At 37.9% G+C, this 22010-nt stretch overlaps 1 protein-coding gene across 2 annotated transcripts in view; it reads right to left on the reverse strand.

Annotated features, from left to right (window-relative positions):
* Nucleotides 1–745: 745 nt before the first annotated feature.
* Nucleotides 746–22010, reverse strand: part of LOC121523004 (endothelin-converting enzyme-like 1) — a 114065-nt gene continuing 92800 nt past the window's right edge. For both annotated transcript variants that reach the window (XM_041807738.1, XM_041807730.1), the window contains 6 exons: nucleotides 20981–21048; nucleotides 17627–17751; nucleotides 10505–10570; nucleotides 9743–9838; nucleotides 4740–4816; nucleotides 746–2572 (listed from right to left, as the gene is read on the reverse strand). In XM_041807738.1, coding sequence (XP_041663672.1) covers nucleotides 2473–2572; nucleotides 4740–4816; nucleotides 9743–9838; nucleotides 10505–10570; nucleotides 17627–17751; nucleotides 20981–21048 — 532 coding nt within the window. In that variant the 3' untranslated portion in view covers nucleotides 746–2472. The remainder of the gene's footprint in view (nucleotides 2573–4739; nucleotides 4817–9742; nucleotides 9839–10504; nucleotides 10571–17626; nucleotides 17752–20980; nucleotides 21049–22010) is intronic.

A 22010-nucleotide genomic window follows, 5' to 3' on the forward strand; every position in this document is an offset into this window, starting at 1 on the left:
CAAGGTTGTTATAGTAATCTAAAACTAACTAAATATCTCAAACCAGAATTCAAAATTCATTTTAGTTAACTGAAACTAAATAAAACCTAAGCTTTACCAAAAAAACGAAACTTAACTAAAATGGTATAGTGCGCTTACATAACTAAAATAAAATAAAAATGACGACAAAATATCCTTAGTTTTAGTCTTTGACACAACAATACTGACTGGCACCTACACACAAGTCTGGGGAGTGTAAAATTGCCTGATCTGATTGGTTAAGACTTCACATAGTGGAAGTTGTATGTCTGGAGTTGTATTCAAATATCATCATTTAGTAAAAAAATGATAAGTGTAGAGTAGCCTGTTTAAATATGTTTTTAAAAATGTATGACGCTCACTCAGTCCCGACATCTATCCGTAAAAAACTAAAACTAACACTAAAACTAATAAAAACTAAAACAAAGCATTTTTCAAAATAAAAAAACTAAACTAACAAAAAAGCAGTCAAAACTAATAAAAACTAGACCGAAGGTTTGCAAACCAGCTATGTGCATACTGCCACATGCTCTATCAGCACTTTTGCAACATCCCCCAGTGTGAGATTGTGTTTTTCTGATATTGCCACAATAAAGACAAATACAGACCAAGCTGGACACTGAAAATGAACCTAAAGTGCCAGTCTCACAGCTGCACCCAGATCCTGTGAAGATCTGTAGCACAAAACAAGCCAGCAGTAGTTAGTGAAATTATTGCAGGACTCAAGGTATAATTCTTTAGAAAAGATAGTTATTTCTGCAAAAATTTGAAGTTCTGTGTTGCAGTAAATTAAAAATAGTATGTTTTTCTTTATTTGCAAAAAATGCAGCTGACTATGTGTTTTTCGTACGTTTACATCTTTTTACATGTTGATCTGTATGCTGGGGGGTGGAGGTGTGGGGCCTGAGAATATTTTAATCTGCCAAAAAAGAGCCCGGCAGAAAAAACAGTATGGGAACCATTCAGTTAAGGGAGAGATTAAAAACAGTCATCCCCAAAGTGAGTACCAATAAACCCATGAGTGGCGCAGACCAGTTCATTTTTTGAAAAAGGCTTTAAACATGTTTATTCTGACTGTAAAGACAGGCATGTTTGTAGACGTGTAGGGGAATTGCTTTGCCTCTGCAGCCAGCCTCAAGTGGACACTCAAGGAACAACAATTTTTTGCACCTCTGCATTGTCTTCATTTTGGGCTTCACCAGCAAATCTCTAATGCCAGATTCTAAATCCAGCAGTGCAATGTACTAGTACATCTGGTAGGCGAAATTTTGGCTTCACTTTTGGGAAACTAGAGAAGAGAGAGATGCATTCTCCATCTTCATATACAGTCGATGGTATCTCCCCTTTGTCCAAATACGGTTACATCTGATTCTGAAACTAAGGTGATAACAAAAATGTAGAATTTGAGGCTTTCAAAATGTCAGACCTGAAAACCAATGGGAAACATTGGCTACATCCATTTTCACATACAGTTTAGAGTAGATTGAAGTACTGTAGAGTTCGTCATCCACCTGATAAAAAGTGTTCTTAGTCATATTCATTTAATGGAGTGACGCTGTGGCTGTGAAATCCCGAGAGGAAAAGAACCCTGCTCATTTGTCATCCATTTGTTTTGGTTTGGCCTCTTTGACATTACACTGTAGGCTGAGGAATTGAATATGGTTAGAAATTTAGGGCTTCTTCATTTGGCGCTTCACTTTGCTACAAATCCTGAGAAAAACACTTGCCAAAAATCCCCCTTTTTATTTTTTAGAAAAGTCCACAAATCTTTAAAAACCTTACAAACACTCACAGCAACAAGAGGACCAAATGCAGGCAAATGAAACCACAGTCATGGTCTGTTGAACAGTGAAGCATTACACCCTGCAGCCACCAGAGTGCAGCATTGCGACACAAATCAAACTCCCAATACCACACTGAAAGAACAACATTTTGACAGGCACGAGGATGCTACAAATCTCAGTTCGTTTTAAATATGTCTGTTCCACATTAAGGTCTGGAATCACTTTTGCTGCCAATCAGTAATCTCCTAATATGCTGAAGTTTTCTGCTTGATGCAACAAAGAAGAAAAACAGGAGGAAACATGATGCGAGATGTAAAAACTAACAGCCTATGAAAAATAATATGTGATATATCTGCTAAAATAGAAAAATACATGATCTGACATAAATCTAAACATATAAAAATATATATAACAAGATGATATATATGTACATGGTAAACATTTATGTGGCCCGTGTTTGAGAGGGACTAGAACAGACAAAGTTCCCAGCTAAAAACCCATGGGGTAACAGCAGTGATTGATTACATTTCTCTCCATTATAGGCAAGATTGGGCTTTATGTATTATTATCATCCTGTTGGCTCTGATGAATTCAATGTAGGGTGGTGAAGTGTGAGTGGGTGGAGGCCTGTGAAGAAGTTTGTCCCTGGGTCAACAGGCTGGTGGAGGTGTCACCAAACGGAGCATTTCTCCACCGGGTTCATCGGCGATCCCTTCGGACAGTGAAAAACTCGGGCAAACTCATCAAACTGGGAGACGCTGCCGATCACTCTGCAGGAGAAGATAAAAACAGGATAGTAAAACTACAAAAAATGCTTTAATCATCCAGAGTAATTACTTTATTTATTATTTATTTTCTTTAAAAAACAAGATTTACACTTCAAAAATCTTGTTTCGAAAAAACGAAACAGGAAAAGTAAGATTGCTTTATAATCATAATAATCTTTTATTCAGGCCTACAGAAAACTATTTCTTGCTTTAAAAATGACAAAAATGCCCGTTTGGCAGCTGTGCTCAAAGCTTACATATCATCAGCAGTAAAGCATCCTATGGCTTTTCATTTAAAGATAAGACAAGTAAAACCAATTAAAAAACCTGCATAATTAAGGAGTTTGAGATTACACATCCTTGTTTCTCCAACTTTCTTCATCAGATGGAAGTCAGAAAATGCTGTGAGCTGAACTGACACTTGGCTCATCTTTGTGAGGTTTTATTGAGTGAACTCATAAAGCCCATTCCACAATGATGCAGTCAAATCACGTCTATATGACTACTATCTGTGGGTCCAAAGATTCTATATTTCTATATAAAACGTGAAACATTAAAGCAGTGAAATCAGTATTGGAGAGGAATTAATTGCATTAGAAGCCGTATGGCTAGTTCTTCTGAAGTGCAGCCTGGAGTTTGTTTCTACTCAAGGCTTCTTGCATAAACACAGCTAAAACTATGACACTGCCTGGAGATGCACTGATTGTGAGAATAATACAATACAATACAATACAAGAACTTTATTCATCCCCAAAGGGAAATTCACTAAAAGTCAAAAGGCCACTTTTCACTAAAGGCCAATACCAACGCCAGTGTCACTTTATCATTGCTCCTGATGGTGAAGGACTCGTACAATTCTCTCATATTTGACCACAGGTAAGCAAACTGCTGGCTTATAACGTTTATTCCCAACCTGGGGTCCAGGACCCCTCAGAGGGGCTGACAAAGATCTTGGGGGGGCAAGAGGCTTTGTTTACTCTGAGGCTGCCAAAATTAGATTCACAAATATCGACTGAAACCACGATGAAGCAGTTATAAAGTAGTTTAGACAAAGATCTTTTGATAAGAAATGCATGCATAGGTATTTTTGAGGGTTCTGTCAGTGAAACAATTAAAATCTAAGTTGATTTTTGGTGGTGCTGGCTTAGAGGGCTTAAGTGCCAAATGTCACCTTGGAAGCCCAAAATCTATTTTAGATTTTTAAAAATACTGTTAATGTTTTTAGGAGGAACGGTATCATTTTTGCCCAAACAATATACCATATTGTTTACTGTCTTTAAGCAAAAATAAAATATGGGAAAACATGCCCCTAGACCCTCCTAAATTGTATCTAAGCCCTGGATATTCAACACTTCCTGTTACGCCTCTGTGTTTGACCATGAAAGTAGATCAGAGTTTGTCCAACAGCTGTCTCCCTCTGACCAGTAAACATCTTGTATGAGTTGATTCATTTAGATGTACCAGATTGATGTGACACAACATTTGACTTTTTTTAATTTATTTTGGGCTTTTTGTTCCTTTTTTGATAGAGGAGGACAGTAAGTAGAGTCAGAAACAGGGAGACAGTTGGGAGATGCATCCCTAGTTGGCCTCATGCTGATGTGTTGTTTATTTGGATATTATCATGTTTTGAGGTTTTCCATCAACATGGTATCTCAAGAACACTTTTGGATCTTTGCACAAATGTCCTCTCTGACTCACTAATGAACTAGAAGGCCACTGAAAACTTTGTGCCTTGTGAGCACAGTATTTCAAGAATGCATTGAGGAGTTTGGTCAAATTTGGTGCAAGGCCAAAAGTCACTGTGACCTTATTTATAGTGAGCTCACAATGACATTGTACTATGCTGAAGCTTCCAAGGCATGTACATTTAAATCATTGTCTATCCAAGCATCCATATATTTTCTTTTGAAGAAATTTAAAAGCTTTTTCTGTTTTTCTGTTTTTTCTTTTTAAAACATATGAACACATTCAAATCATTTCTTGGCCCACCACCGTATGTCACTGTCCATCTATTGTTTACCTCATGGAGGCATTGTCTGTAACTGCCAAGCAATAGTTCTAATGATTCAATAACCCGATGGTGTTAATATTTCTGAAACTGTGAGAGCAAAGTGGATAAATCCCTCCTCCAGACAGTTGTTGTCAGTATTTATGTTTGATGCTGTACCTGTAGTGTTCTGGTGCATGTTTGTCCGTCAGCAGCTGCAGGTAGATGGACTGAGATCTTCTCTTCATACACCAGTTCTGAAAAGACAGCATGGAAACACACCAGTCAGCTTATTATACAATTAAACAATACAATCAGGCCAAGCAGCACAGTTATGTTTTACATTTTCTTTTACATTTTTGAGGGAAATGTTGTTGTTCTTGGTAATGTTTACTGTTTTAACACTAGAGTGACCATGGTGGTCACTCTGACTGTTTTCAAACATTTCTATTACAAATAACTGCTGAATTTAAAGTCACAATGCTCATAGTCCCCTGACTTTTACTAAACCTGTCAGTATTTTCATTTTTGAAAGTATTTTTTTTTAATTACATCAAAAGTGAAGATATCAGGATCACTTCTACCTATAAAGACCATGGGCAGTGGTTTTGACCATACAGATTTTGCTGTGCTCAAAATGATAGCCTACATCCCTGCAGTGACAGCTGCATTTTTGTTACTTGCTGATATTGACTGTTGCTAAGCCCATTTCAGATATTTGATAGTTTAATAAGGTTCCAGTTGGGGCTGCATGGCGGTGCAGGTGTTAACGCTGTTGCCTAACAGCAAGAAGGTCCCAGGTTCACTTCCCAGTCAGGGCCTTTCTGTGCTGAGTTTGCATGTTCTCCCCGTACATACGTGGGTTCTCTCTGGGTACTCCAGCTTCCTTTCACCACCAAAAACATGCTCATTAGGTTAACTGGTGACTCTGAGTGACAGTGTGCCTGGTTGTCTGTCTCTATATGTCAGCTCTGTGATTGACTGGCGACCAGTCCAGGGTGTACCCTGCCTCTTGCCCAGTGACAGCTGCTATAGGCTCCAGCCCCCCCACGACCCTCAACGGGATAAGGGTATAGAAAATGGATGGGTTCAGGTTGTGTATTTGTGTGTTTAGTTTCTAAGAAGGTTTTGTAAAAAAAACTCTTGATCTGAATGTGGTGTAGATCTTACTGGTACTACTTTCAGACTTTTTTTTTTCTTTCTCTGCCAGCGTGAGTTGGGGCCTGAGGCACAATGTTTCAAGTTGTCTGGGCCATCCTTGTGAATGTGACTGTACAAGAAAACTTTGGGTGATTTCAATGAACAATTTTTTCTGCCAGAGATTTCCACTGACCCAAGGAATAACAGACTTAGTTTTGGAGGTCAAAGGTCAGGTGCTTAGACCTCCTGTTTATCTTTTGCATGTGAATAAACATCTCAAGAATGCTTTAAGGGATTTTCACATTTTGGAGGTGTAAGGTCAAAGTTCACTGTGACTTAAAACCTTCTGAGCAAGAATGTATTGAGGAATTTCCGTAATGACCAGCTTGTAAAGGGTAAAGGGAAGTAACATAAAACCAGGTTCTATGAGATAAAAGTAAGTTATTTATTAACAAAAGTATGAATTTCCCAAAAAGTAAGGGTAAGGCAAAAATATGGACAAAATGACTGCAGTACAAAATCAGAGAAGGAAAACAAAAACAGACTCTAACCATGAGTTTTACTGAACTTACTGGCTGGATTTTAACAACAACAGAAACAAAACCTGACTGACTACTCTGTCTAACCAAAAGGAAATAAAATTAACTAAAAAGCACCCCTAAAGAGTGCGTGTAAAATGTGCCCTAAAAATGAACTAACTGGTTCCCAAAAGGCAAGTGTCTCAACACAGTACGATTTACAATATCCTCAAGGATCACAAAGAGCCACAGAGCATGGCTGTCTACAGTTTGCTCCTGAGTGAAGGTCTGCCAGCTCCTTATATAGCTCCTCCTTAGCCACCCATTACCACCTACAAACTAAGAATTACTAATTCTGCTAGTTATATAGCAACAATCTAGTTATAGGCTTTACATAAGCAGGGAAAAAGGGGGGAGCTTTCTGGGGCCCAGTCGGGGCCACTCATCAATTCCAAAAAATGATTTTTTTTTCTATTTATTCCGTAGCACAGCATAGCTTTTTCTGAGTATAAATGCCATTTCTAAAATAAAAAAAGAAAATCTGCTTTTTATTCTGCAAATGTTAACAATGTGTATGTGCACACTGAACTAATTTTTTGGGAAAAATAATCTAAGACCTCAGAGCAAAGCCATGATGTGCAAAAATGCCAAGGGTGCCGGATAATAAAGTGGAAGGGACTAAAATAAGTTTATGGGGATAAAAAATATGAAATAATTTCAAGATAAAGGCAAAAAAAAGGCAAAATTGGTTTAACGTGGCAAAAATGGGATAAAAATCTAAAAAAAAAAAAAATGGTTAACAGGGCAAAAATGGGTGGAAAGATGATGAAAAGTGGATAAAAATGGTTTAAAACTGGAAACAATGTGGAAAAGATGGAAGGGAACAGTGTTAAAAGTGGCAAAAATAAGTAATTTGAATATCTGAACCCAATAATTGCTTGACACAATTTTCAGCTCCAAAATGAGGTAGCTGTTAGTCAGGGTGCACCACTGCTTCTGATCCAACAACACACATCATAAATAAATCAACCTGGAGGGCCCATTCACTGAGTTTTAGGGGCCAAGCCAATTCTGTGGGCAGGCCTGCCTCCGCTGTACTTTCACTGCATGCCTCACAAAGGGGCATCACTGCCAGATCCTGGATATAGTATCTAATTATTAGAAAGCTGTCTTGTCATGAATTGGCCATTCAAATAAAAAACTGATGATGGATTGACTGCTGAACTAAACCATAGCAGAAGACATTTTGCAAGTTGCCAAAAATCTTCTGGCAAGTCAAAGAAGTAATGCTCATAAACCCATAATTCTTAAATTAATTTGAAAATGTTGCTTAAAATTTCCAGATAAAAAAAAAAATATTTGTGCAGACATTTTTTTTAAATGTCATCCCATTACTTTGTTTTCAAAGTATGAAAAGAGCTGCAGAAAAAAGAAAATTTCTTTGAAAAATGTGTCTCCACTTTGCCTCTTTTACATTATGTTTTGAATTTCAATGAAACCACTGTTAGATGATGGTGGTAATAGTTATAAGGAGCTGGGGTGGTCTAGTGCTTAGAGCCAGAGCACTGTCATCATTACTGTTGTTAAGATCCCTCTGATGGTAAATATATCCATCAGCTAATGTCGGCTGATGTAGAACTCCTACCTGCTCTCTGTGATCATTCACTCCAGCTGTAAGCGGCTGCTTTAATGATAGCTCATGTTAAAGTCTGGAAATTTAGCTTGAAGGAGTGTGATATCAAAGCTTCTTATACATTGTGTTTATGAAAAAACATTGTCATTTTTTTACTCATGTTTGACTGATTTCCTGGTTTGCAGCTCCTAAATATTAGGAACAATGATAGGAACAACCAAAAATTAAAATTAATAAAAATTACAAAGCTGATCTTTTAATGATGGTAATCAAAGCAATTCTGTGGGCATTTCTAAATACCTCAGGGACACCGTATTGACATATTACCAACCAATCCTATGCCAGATGTCAGATTTTAATTTAACCATACCAGACACAGCCCGATGTTCATGAAGCAAGAACAAGTCAGAGGAAAAGATTGGGAATGTGCACCATTGCCCACAAAGGGAGAGGAAAAAGAGACAAAACTTAGTTTGACCCTTCGTCCTAAAGTAACTCAGTTTATTTGGGAATTTTGTGAACAAAGATTAATCATATCCTGCAACACCGTAATAAACGTTAAGTGTACAAACGGCCTTTTTAGAATTAATAGAAAAAGCTTTTTTTTTTTCAAGATTTATTTTTGGGCTTTTTATGCCTTTAATGGCAGAGGAGGACAGTGGACAGATTTGGAAACAAGGACAAGAGAGCTGGGGAGAGACATGAGGGGAGGTGCCACAGGCCAGATTCGAACCCGGGTCTACCATGCACACGGGGTGCACCTTAAACCACTAGGCCACCTGTGCCCCAGAAGATGCATTTTTTAAAAAGAACTGAAACGTGTAGAGGCCAAACTCTACTCAACAGGAGTAGATACATAAGCAAGTGATTGACCAGAACTGCTTCTTAAGTAATGTGATTTTCAGTAATGTGGCAGTAATACCTAATATGGTGTGAAAATTAGGAGTGTTTAATTAGGATGCAAATTGTTAAAAAAAAGGATGCATCTTGCAACTGTCCTTTGATCTATAACCAGGCATACACTTTGAGTTTTCAAGCCTATTCTGACCACAATTTTGAGTCCTGTAACTGTGCATCCTTTGTGGGACATGAAGGACGACCTTGGCTTAATTAGCTACTCCTGACATGGATGGTTTTCAGACATGTTTGATATTTTGGCTGCACACGCTCAAACAAGTGAGAGCAGAGCCACGAGCAGTTTCCCAAACGTCAGGGCAATTTTCCAGTGCAAACTTTCATACAGCATCTGAAAAACCATGGCCACTGTGGTCACTGTGGTCTGAGAGGCAGAAAGTGGGGTATCCCCACTGCCCAGCCTGCATCAATTTATTTAATGGTATTCAAAATTGGATAGCGCTGAATCCTACGGTAAAGTAAAGTCAGTACACCATGTTTGTTCACAGTCTTTTTGAGTGTTGTATATCCTTGCTCCTTCTTCTTTCCAAAACATTACTGCAGTCCTGATGACTGGTCAGGCACCAGCATGTGGCTGGTCACAGCCCAAATGATTGGCTCTTAGATCATTTAACTTTACAAATTTAAGTTACGTAGTCTGAACTTGGCAGAAGACAAAACGCATGCAGAATTACACAGTTTATTGTCTTTCTTGGATTTCAGAAAAGAAAAAAAATCCTCTGCTGATTTAGTGAAGTCAAAAGTACACATTTGTCTTTTAAATGAAATAGAAATAATACCCCAGTAAAATACAGATCCTCAGGAAATGTGATTAAGAACAGTTCTTAGGAAAAATGTCCTTGGTAGCTGTCCATCACTGGTTAAATAAATGCTAATTATTTACACGCAGGACCCTTTGGGAGACTGTTGTTGATTTTGGCTTTAAGCTGCTTTAATAAAGCACTGTAAAATAAAAACCACATGGGAGGCTTCTGTACCTGTGCAAAAGCAATGAAGAGCAGCTGTTCATGTGTGTATCTGAGGCCAGGTAAGGGTCTCTCTGGACCGTGTTCCCGCACCCACTTCTGATATGCCTGGACAAGGAGAGAGAGGTGTGTGGAAGCAATGAATAATACAAAACAAGTCATTCAAATGAACTTATGAACCCCCTGACTAACATCAAACGCAGCAACAAGGAGAATAAAGACTTAAACCAAGCAGGACATTCACATTATCCTCGCATAGAAATTCCTAAAAAAAAATCCTAAAATTACTCTTAATGTTACTTTATCCACTCTGACTGATTGACGTGCCCTACAGGCAGTGGGACACTGCTGCTGCATTTTAATATCATTATTTATTTAAAGGCATTCTCTCATTCCCTTTGTACTTTTGTTTCTGCATGTACAAAACGCTGCTTGCTTCAATGCAGACCACTGACCCTCTCAGTATCAAATTGAACAATGCAGCATACTGGATACTCTGGTGTCCAGACACACCCACACACTCACATGCACATGCACAGTGAAACAAGCAAATAAAGTGAATTGGAGTAAAAATGTTTATCTTTCATCTTTATCGCTTTACTTTCATACAAACAAAGCTGAGTGGTTTATGGAGAGTAAAGAGAGAAGAAAGAGACAAATCTTTGAACCAGAAAGTGGAAGAGATTATACTGCTAGAGAAAAGTCTAACATTAAGACTTAGTGAAGCCACATATTCACAGTATTTGAACAACAATGGGATCAAATATTACTTACATAGTATGACAGCTTAAGTCCTCCCATGTCAGCTATGTTCTCCCCCAAAGTAAGACGACCATTTACCTAAAAACACAGACAACACACCCAGAACACACAAGCATTTACTGTTAGAGCCGTAATTATCTACAAAACAGTTGTAATTACATATTGCTGACATTGAGAGCACTGACACCCCCCAGCTGGTTGATCTATGAACCATTGTTTGACCGAAATCTTTATTTCCTGGGATCTTTTCTTAAAGAAAATCACCTTGATCCATTATTTGTAGGAAGAGACCTCATGTTTTTTTAAAATACAGTGACACAGTATTAGAATGAACCAGAGATCTTTGAGCAGCTCTGTGACCACTACAGCTGAAGCTGGGCCTGGTGCAGCAGTTCTGCATGCTGAAGGATCTCCTGCCGCTGCAGGGAGAGCTTGCAGGACCAGTAAATCCCACATTTAGAGAGTCTGGCCTTGTTCTACTGAGCCTTGAAGGCTTAGGTAAGAGGAAAGTGTTTATAAATATAACATGTGTGCACAGATTTACCACATTTTTTTAATATTACGAATGGATTCGAAAACCTTAGGCATAATTTCATAAACTACATTTCAGTCAGGAACACTCTCATCATACATTTACCATTTTATTGCAAAATGGATATACAGTTTTACTTGGCGGAGAAGACTCAGCTCATAAGAATGCTCTGTGAGTTAGTTAAGCAGCATGATTTGACTTTCCAGGGAGACCATAGCTAAAAATTGTCATTTGCATAGATACATGTATGACAAAGCATACTGAATACAGTAAAATCAGTTCAAAAGCTATAAAGGAGGAGGCTGGGGTGGAGGAGGTTAAGCTTCAATAGCAGCAGCAGTGTGTTGCAGCAGCATTAATGCAAGCAGGGATTTGTGAGAAGTATGTCACATTCAAACACACAGCCGTGTTGAGATAAAGAGCTGTGACTGGCTGTGGGAGCTGGGAGTCAATAACTGGGATCAGCAGGCCAACAGCTGATCACAACTGGGCATTTGACTTCAGTGCCCTGCATGAACTAACGCTGAGCTTCATAATGTAAGATCCAAGAAACTGTTTGTTTCTGAATCCAAAGCCTGATCCAAAGGGAGCAGCTGGACTTGGTTAGGGTTCCTGAAGATGATTCCACTCTCCTCCAAAAGACTCTTCAGTTCACTTCAAGAACTTTCAGCCAAGCCCAGTTGCCTCTATTGGATCAAGCTTTGGATAACCATGACTCGGATGAATGCAAACCTGCAGAAATCGTTTTCTAATTATTTTGTGTTTTAAAGCTGGTGTTAATGTTGACAGTAATTTTTAATTTCAGTCTCAGTCGTAGTGTTTAGATTAAATGCCTTTTAGTTTTAGTCACATTTTAATCATTTCTACTGTTTATAGTTGTAGTCGACGAAAACCCAAGAACATTTTAGTCTAGTTTTAGTCCATAAAAAGTCTTCTCATTTTAGTCTTTACTTTTAGTCCAAGCATTTATTCTCTTGCCTGTCTCCGGTACCAAATCATGGTGGTGTGTTCTGGTAGTGTGTCCCTGCTTTCTACAGCTGAGGGGCAGCATAGCTACAGATGCATTGTAATTTGACAGATTTACCCACAGTGGAGAAATATCAGCGATTTTTAATGTCCGACAAACACTACATTACATTTTTGTCTAGTTTAAGTCATCTTGACAAAAGTTAAATGTACTTTTAGACAGTTTTAGTCATCAATGATCTATTTTGGCTAGTCTTAGTCTGGTCTTTCTCATGGAAAAAAGGCTGTCGATTAACATTTTCAGTCATAGTTTTAGCTGATGAAATTAATACTGGTTAATGCAACATAGCAGTGTTAATATTGTGATTGTGCTGCTGCCTGTCTTGGCCAGAACACTCTTGTAAATGAGATTATTGATCTCAATAAGTTTCTTCTGGTTAAATAAATTCAAATAAATATTGGCAACAAAAACTATGGCTAAAGTATGCACTGCCTCCCTTTTTAATGAGGACGAAGAGACTAAGACTAGCTAAAAATAGATTTCTGGTGACAAAATGTCAGTGCTGAAAGCCATCATGACCCCACTACTTTGTTTTCAGTTGGTGCCGTCATCAGCTGGTTGGTTGAGTTGATGGCTGGTGCTAGCTTGGATAATGTTAAATCTGGACTCATTCTGGTCTTGCCCTGGTACCTTCTGTTATACAAGACTGAAAGAAGCCACTTCACCTCTGTCAGAAAGGCTTTCCTCACATGTCCAGCCCCTGAGGCCCTCAGTAGCTGTCAGGTCTGGAACAATGCCGTTTTTTTATTAGCCAAGCATCCATGACTGTGACTTAAGCTCTCCCTCCATACAGTGGCTGGTAGAGGCTTGTTCTGTGTTTTTATTATGGTGGAGAGCATAAGGTGGCACACCCTCATGTGACTTTAACATGTACTGCAGAAAACATACATACACTTTAGTGCTATTAGCCTCCACTCATATCAGAGTGTTGCCCCTTCAAATAGAACTAGCTGGGGAAGCTAGGCTATAGAGTGTAGCAGATGGGTATGGTTTCTCCATGTGTTAATGCCAGTTTAAGGTAAAAATGTGCTAAAAAGCTATTAAAAGCTATTATTATGACTATTTTGCAATGTGAGCTTTGGCGACTGGTTATGTGCTCTTCTGCCTCACTGTATCTGGACAGCAGTTTAGGACTGAATTCAGAATAGTTAACTAAATGTTCATTGCAGCACAGTGTAGCCTTTTATCAACTTATGAAGAACCTATGGTCTTTAAACTTCCAGATCTTGACCTTGTAAACAGGCTATGATTTTATGTTAATAATATTGGTAACATGTTTGATTTTGCTCCTCTGCCAACTAACTTCAGCAAGAGTTAGGTTTCCCAATTGGCCCTAAAAAATTATAACAGCTGCCTGTCAAGCTTGTGTTTAAAGTTTACTACCAGGGCTCATATCTTTTATTGCTCTGACTGGTCTGTACTTAACATGACAGACACACCATTCATCCTTTGGGACACTTTTTAGAAGGTTCTGCCCTCCCCAAACAGAGACGATGGGCTGACGCCCAGATGAATGGGAAATATATCCCATGCAATAGATGCATATGTGAAGCAGTCTATATGGTGGGTAAGGTTAGTAAATAAGACCTGAAATCGCACAGTGCATATTTGCATTTAGCTGATTATCTGCATCAGCATTTTATTTTACTGATGATCTGTAAAATTTATAAATCAAAAAGTGTGCTTCTGCAAAGTATGGCTTCCACACTGGCTTAATTTTCACTCTCCACAGTCTGAAATGTCCTAAATACAACACAATCTCATTGGCTGTCAGATGAGTACTAGCCAAATAGCACTTAAAGTGCTGCTAACATAGAGAGGATATGACATCACTTCCTGCTTTCCTGCAGCTACTGTGTTACTCCATGCTGTTTCTCATGCTCATAGAGCTTTGGATAAATTTTTTATTTTTTTCTTGGATCATGCAATTTTACTTTTACCAGACTATATGAATTCTGTATGCATAATAAATGCATATCAATTTAGAATATTGGTAATCGGTCTCATAAACTACTAGCAATCAGTATTAATATTGGCTTTGAAAAACCAATACTGGTCAACCCTTGAAAAAAATATTTGTAAACACTGGGCTGACTATTCATATAAACAAAACAGAGTCTGTATGATTGCTCTTTATGTAAAATTATTTGATATTTTTTATTTATTTATTTATTTTTACATTGAATGCTATTTGATGATGTTCTATTATCATGATGATAAAGGAAAAATATAATGATGGATGATACAATGGCATGAAACAGTTTTCACACCTAACACATCCTCTGCTCTGCCTTAAATGAACTTACACCATGTCAATGTATTTAGCTGTGTAGCTACATTTCTTTTTCAAAATAATATAACTATAGTCGACAGCAAACTTTTCTCACAGCAGTTTGCTTTTCAAAGTTCTTCAATGGCAGTGACCGTCTAATAACAGTAGACAGGAGGGGGTTTGATGATTTGTCAACATAAATGGATCACTGAAAACAGAAAGGACATAAAGCCATTTCACAAGCAGAGCAAAAAGCCAGGGACTAAAAGTGGCACAGGTGAGCATGAAGAGGAAGAGCCCCCCAAAGCTTTGGCCCAGCTACAGAAAAGGCTCGGTCAACCCTGAGCTTCAACTTTGACCTCAGGACAGTCAAAAGCAGCTGGTCAGAGCATCTGAGAGTCTGTGATATACAGTAATATTGGGTTTTTAAGGTCAGAAAGATAGAAAGGAGCCAGTCCGCTTTAAAAGTTATTAGTTAATAACACTGTTTTAAAAGGTTATATTTACATTTACCAGTTAAAAGATGAGCTGCAGCATTCAGAACAAGCTGTAAACAAGCTCCAAGCTGAAGTCCAATTCCATTATACTTTCACTGATTCATCTGATGTATATATAATGTGTAATTTTAAGTTGACTGCATCATTCTTTGGTTGACTGTAGCGTTAGAAATAAGACACGAGGAAAGTCCACATTCTGCAACATTTTCAGTATTAAAGCTAATAAAAGTTTTTTCATATTTTCATGCATTACACATAGAATGTTTATTCATCAGACTTATTATGCTGCAAAAAGCTGTGAGAGTTTCCCAAAGTTGTAGGCTATGGGATGTGACATTAATCCTTAAAATAAAAAAGAAAGGACAAAAACTTAATGGAAGCTGCTCAGTTTTTCTGTATTTTTAAATTCAGGCCCAGTTTAACACATTTTAAAATGTACATGACTCACAGTAGCAAACTGTTTTGGAAACGTTCAAGTAGGTTTACTCATGAGGAAGAGCAGTTGCAATGTAATCCTTGGGGACCAGCATGCATGATGGAAGTACATCCAGTAAAACAGCATGCTTCTGTTCAGACTGCGATTACAAGTTGCCAACAAAGGGGCCTAATTCTGAAGTGGTGCTCTCTGTAATATTTATTTATTTATTTATTTATTTTTAAAAGGAACAACAACAACAACAACAACAACAATAAAAACTGCTGCTGAGATGCACTTAAAAGTAACCAGTTGGTTTTGTTGAAAACCAACTGTTTTCAACAAAACCATTATTTTAGCCAGACCCTTACTGAGGAAATATTGGCAGCTAAATGGGAGCTTAAAATAGTAGTTAGCATCAGCCCTTCATTTTGAGCTGTTAGATAGAAGTTGTATTAAAAGCATGCTCTTTTTGATCTGCCTTTTAGATTTTAGGAGAGAAACACATCATTTTAATACGAACTGTAAAGAGGTTTACAGTTTGGGATGATGCTTTCCATCAAACCCTCAATATGCTCATAAGGAAATGATGTGTTCAGTATATATTTGCAGCAAGATTTAAAGCCACCAGACAACCTTTCTGCCACAAAGGAGGCTTTTATCAAACCATTAGTGAGAAATCATTTGAAGATAAACAGAACCTATGATAAGTACTTTCTTTCTCTGCCCTTCGTTTCTGGCTGGATATTTTATTCTGCAAGAAGTCACTGGTTTACAGCTGCACTGATTTTTTCTCATCACACGTTTAAGACTCAGTTCAAATACGTGATGCAATTTAAAAAATAACACATGACATAGCACCACATCCATGTTCTTCAGCATCTAATTAAGGATTTAGTGTTTTTTGTCATGGAAAAGTGTCTCCTTTGAATTAAGCTGTGTGACAGATCCTAATGTCAGCTCAACACCAAGATCAACAGGAATGTCTACATTTGTTCCAAGATAAGACAGAGTTACAAAAGTCTGCCACAGGTATATATACAACCTCTCACGTTTTGTCAGTAACATCTTATATAACATCACAATGCAGCAAACTATGCTACATGACGTTACATGCTAATATTGTGGCCAACTGCAGCTTTCTAACCTTAGCTCAACATATCATCCTTTCAACTTAGTGTTTTGGTTTTTTTACAGTTGAACATTAGTTAAGCATAGTTAAAGGTCAACTAATTAACGTTAGTGTGGGCAGCATGTTGATTGTCTGAGTGAGCTAAGGGGGAGAGGCTTAAAATTTGGTTACTTCCCTTTAAAAGCTCCCGACCTGGAAACAGAGACCATCCTCAGAGGAGCAAGACAGTCTGACTGCACAGCGTACTTTTTGAAGGCCACAGGCTGGTCAGTTCCGACGTCATCTGTGCCAGAACGGATGTGCAATAATTTGCTGATACAACTTTTTTTCAGTTTCAGATTTTTTTTTTCCAAAAATGGAACCTTATTCATAAGTAAAGTCTGGCAGTTACATTCATGGAATAACCACACTCCAAACATAACAGACACAGTAGAAGTAGTTAGACTAATGGTGGATTGTGTTTGTTTTGGTAGCTTTAGCTAAAGTTAACATAGCTACGCATGCTAGCATAGCTATGTAATTTAACTATCATAAGCCAATGTAGCTAATTTACCTTTAGCAACATACACTTTAGCAACATAGCTAAAGCTAACATTATTTATGTAGCTGCTTTGTGAGCTAAGCTTAAGCTATGCAGGTATGTTATCTACGTAGCTTAAGCAGCTAACAAACCTATGTAAGCTATGTTTGCTGCATTAGAATGTTTTCATGGAGGACAGACTTAATTCCTGTAGGCAGACTGTTTACCCAGCTTTATTAAAGTTTTGTAATCAGGTTTTGCAGGTCAGGTTTTTGACTTTTGGTATCCTAACGCTTACCTTAAACCTTGTATGGATTCTTGAACTGACAGAAGGGTGGATGGATGGATGCATTATTAATCCCAAGGGAAAAGATTAATCCGATTTTATTTTGAAAGTGTTAATGCTTATTTCCATTCTGTCACACGTCTCAAATGAACAGTCTGCAAGAGGGACTGTCAGAGATGTACGGGCTGCAGGCAGCCCCCTCTCCAGAGGCTGTCATAGTTCTACAAACAGGTAAATATTTATAGGTAAAAGAAAAGAGAGTATGTTATTATAGTAAGAAACTGCGATGTATCAAGCTCTATCATATCCAACGATGGCGCTTAAATATGGTGATCAACCTAAACCTAACATCTGATCAGATTTTCCAACAACCCTACTGCACTTTTTGCTGCTATTATGAAGATGTGATGTTAGAGTTGGGACTTTTTTCAGAGTGCTTGTGTGTTGACCTACCTTCTGGTTATAAACAGTGAAGTTATCGTAGAGCTTGACGATACACTCAGCCTTCGTCTGGAACTTTCTGTAGGACTCTTCGGTCCACCACTGTTTGAGGTTTCCATGGCGGTCGTACTGGCCCCCTAGGGACATGAACCATTGCATCACTAAGATGAAGGGCAAAAGGGCAGGGGGGGGGAGGATTAGCATGAAGACAACACAACTGCAACTTTCGTTTACAGTCTGAAGTGCTGCCCAAAATGCTGTCCACGTTTTATACCTGCAGGAGCTTACCATTGACCACTAAACTATGGATAAGGAACATTCTAGGGGATATTGAGCTTTAAAGTTAATGGTTGTGTTAGCTAATTGATATATACACTAATGGTGTCTATGAATGGAGTTGTGTTTACCACGTGAACAAGGTGATGACATATAAATATCTCCGTCTAACGGTGTTCAAAAACCCTTGAATCTAATTTTTCTTAAAACTTCAAGTTCATGATTTCTGCATGTTAGATAAACCTTTAAGTAATGGACTTTTCAGTTTTTAGCCACATACAGGAGCTATAGCAACTGTCAGTGTAAGGTCAAGTCCACGCTTTGGCAGGTACTGTTGGAAAAAGGCTTTCAACACATAGTGTGTGCAGCTTTCTCGAACAAAAACATCTTCTGTATAGTCTGTCCTTCACTGTGCAGGTGAAGCACAGCCCTCACTGAAAGCAATGATATCCATGACACCAAATTGCCCTTGCCATTCTCTTGCAATGACTATTTCATTTTCAAAGCTGTCCCACCAACACAAACTGGGTCTCCTCCAAAATTGCAGATGAGGTTGAGGTTGCTGTCTTGGGAGTGCTGTACTAGGCAGCAGTGACCGCCACAAACAACCTATCAGAAATCCAGATTACAATGTTAACACCAGCACAAGTTCGGCTACGTCTTCCACTACCATGGATTATGAGAATAATGACGTCCCACACCAGTGACATCAAACACAGAAGAAACTGGTGCACAGCGAGATGTTACAAGCCAAAACCCAGTTTTCCCTACCAAAACATAAACACTGTAAACAGGAACACTAAAAATCTTCCTCGAGAAAGGAGTTTCCCAAAAGGTGTGTTTGACCTAAAACAGTGTCGGTGGGTGTATGCAAGGCCAAAACGCACAGTTTTCAAAAATACCAGCCTAGGGCAAGGCCTAGATCCCCTTCATCATCTTTCTCTGTTTGGCATTTAAATACAACAAAATAATGTAACCATAGTCTTGAGACCACATAGAAACCACAAAGAAAACCAAGAGGACCAAGACAGTCTGTTGACCGCAAATCTCAGATCCCCCCTTGGAGACCACTACTGGGAATAGCGCATCTGTCGGAACAGAGATACATGTTAAAACTTTACAAATAAAATGAAATTTAAAAATGGCTTAAACTTAAGTTTATGGACTAAGATAAGATTAAGTGTAGGGTAATGGTTGAGGCAAGGGTCAGGATGCCAAGCGTTAAAGTCCAAAAACCTGTCCTGCAAAACCTAATTGCAGAATCTCTCATAGAGCCTAACGGCCTGCTTAAAGGAAAAAATGCTTATCCTCCATATAAACACTCCTAACACAGCTAACGTAGCTAATGGTGTGCTCTATTTAATCTCAGAACCTTGAAAATTCCATGTACATATATATATATATATAATACATATACATATATATTGTATCATATATATATAAGCTAGCAGCAAAGCTACATTAGCTATGTAGTTAAACTAGCTACATAACTAAAGAGCTAATGAAGCTATGTAAGCCATGTAAGTTACATAGCTACGTCTCTAGAGCTAAAGCGAGCAGCTATGTAAGCTATGTCACAGATTGCAACAAAACTAACGTAGCTAAAGCTAAAGCCAACAATGCTATGTTAGCTAGGATAGGTTATGCTACATTTGCTAAACTTAGACCTGTTTTAGAGGTAGTGTGAACTGTGGCTCACTTGAGCTTTGTTAGCTGAGCTAATGTAGCTACATTTGCTTACGTAGAAACGTTAACTACAAGGCTAGCGAAGCTATCTTTGCTTAGCCAAAGCAAATGAAACTAAACCGAGTCCCTGCTCTGTAACTACTTCTAAAACAGGTCTATGCATAATTTAATCCAGGATTACACCTCTAACCTTTTGTTATTTGATTTCTGAAACCTTGTTTCTGAAAAAAAGTTGAAATGATAAAAAAACTCTAAAATTTTGTGATGGCAACATATGTCCCTTCCATTCAGAAAGAGGCAGCATCTCACAGTGGTGGTCTGCTTGAGGGGGGCTGAGATCTGTGGTCTGCAGCCAGACCCCTCTCAAGAAGACAACACGCTTTCTTAGGTGTCTATGATGGCTTTGCCTAACAACAGTGCTCCCATGCAACAACCCCTTGAACCCCAAGCCTGTCCTGCTTCATGTTCCATTTGAAGGCTGCAACAAAAGCCAACAAATGCTGAGCTGAAACTGTTCAAAGATGTAATATGTCAACATGGCAGCCATCTTGGAAAGGGGTAGAATGACCTAATAATGAATGTAAGCCTATGACGAATGGAGGACTAGCTACAATTAAAACATTCATAATTAGCTTAAATGTGAAAATGTCTTCATTTCCAGCTGTTTGTTTTGTCCCAAACAAGAGACATGATTTTGTGATCCAGAATACATAATTTTATTATAAGAGCAGATTTTCACGACAAAATGATTTCTTGAAAGATTGCCCTCAATAAATAATGGCATCTGTTGTCTGTGATTATCTATTTAGTTTTAGAAAAAAATCTTTGAACTCTAGCATCATCAACATTTACTTAAAATATAATTTAAAACTAAAACCTTTTTATATTGATTATCCATTGTCTTTGCAAACAAATGGGATGGAATCAAATCAAATTAACTTACAGAGACCATTTTGAAACCGCAGCATGACATTACAATAACTTTTTTTCTTCATCCTGAACTTAACACTTAAGTAAAATTCAAGTGAATGTGTTGAAATAGAAGTAGAAAAGAGAAAGATGAAAGGGAAAATAATCTGTAACTTTCTGCCAGGAAGCTGCAGTGCACAAACCTACCTGTCGTGTTCAAAGTTATTTCAGGATCGGATGGACTGGATGACTTTCAGAGGTTTGACACCCTCATTTCATTACTTTGATACATCTTAAAGGGCAACACTTCAGATTGGAAATGAAAGTTGGGGATTGTGGCTCACAATAGATTTTTTTTGTACAGTTCCAGCTTTATTCAAATGTCATGAAATTACAAAAATGATCAAAAACCTCTGCTCTTACTATGACACTGAATCTAAATCATGGCAGTGTAATTCAAAGCAGTTGCAGAACATTACGGGCTGTCATTCTTACCCCAGTCATCATATCCATGTGTTAGCTCATGGCCAATTATGGCTCCTATTCCTCCATAGTTCAGAGACCTGAAAGAGACAAGAAGAAAATATATGTAAGCAAAACTTAAACTAAAAAGAAAAGTTTTTTTTTTAACAAGTCAATGTTGTGCTTTTCCCTAAGCAAAAGTGAAAAAGCAATAAAACACACCTTTGATCAGATGTGCTCAAAAAGTTTACACCTTCAACTAATAATTAATTAATCTATTAATTGATTAATATATGCCATAGTATTGGCCTTTCTTCATAGAATAAAACTAGTAAAAGCGGCACAAATTAGTTAAAAGTAACATAAAAAAGTTAACAGAAGCAAAGAATAGGCAGCAAGTTGCAAAAATGGCTTAAATTGTCTAAAAACAGATATAAAAAGTGGTGAAAGGTGTTGTAAGTGGCATAAATGAGCATGACAAAGAGTGAAACGCAGCAAATTTGGAAAAAATAAGCATAAAGAGTGGTGAAAAGGGGTTACTAGTGGCAAAAAAAATGGTTTGACAGAGGCAACAGAGGCCGGAAAGTGACAAAAAATGGCTTACTGAGGCAAAATGAGCAGCTAAAGTATTGTAAAATGTGTTAAAATGGGCAGAAATGTGGCAAAATAGGATTAAATGGTGCAAAAATGGGTCAAAAGAGGCAAAAAATGTGTTTAAAAGGGCAAAAATGGGTCAAAAGGGAAAAAAATGAAAGAAATAGTGATGAAAAGGGGTTACAGTGTGGTAATAATGGGTAAAAAGAGGCAAATTGATAAAATGTGTAAATTGATCAAATTGATGAAAGGCTGCAAATGAAATTGGTTAAAATGGGTTGAAAAAGTGTTAAAAAGAGGTTAAAAGTGGCACAAACAACGAACTTTCACATCAGACCAAATAACAGCTTGACACACTTTTCAGCTCCAAAATGAAGTATCTGTTATCCAGGATAAGTAGCTCCAATGCTACTGATCCAACACACATACATTGATATTAAGTCACAACTGGTTAGGGCCCATTTTCTGG

Source organism: Cheilinus undulatus, linkage group 2 (assembly GCF_018320785.1).
Source record: "Cheilinus undulatus linkage group 2, ASM1832078v1, whole genome shotgun sequence".
NCBI classification, from domain to species: Eukaryota; Metazoa; Chordata; class Actinopteri; order Labriformes; family Labridae; genus Cheilinus; species Cheilinus undulatus.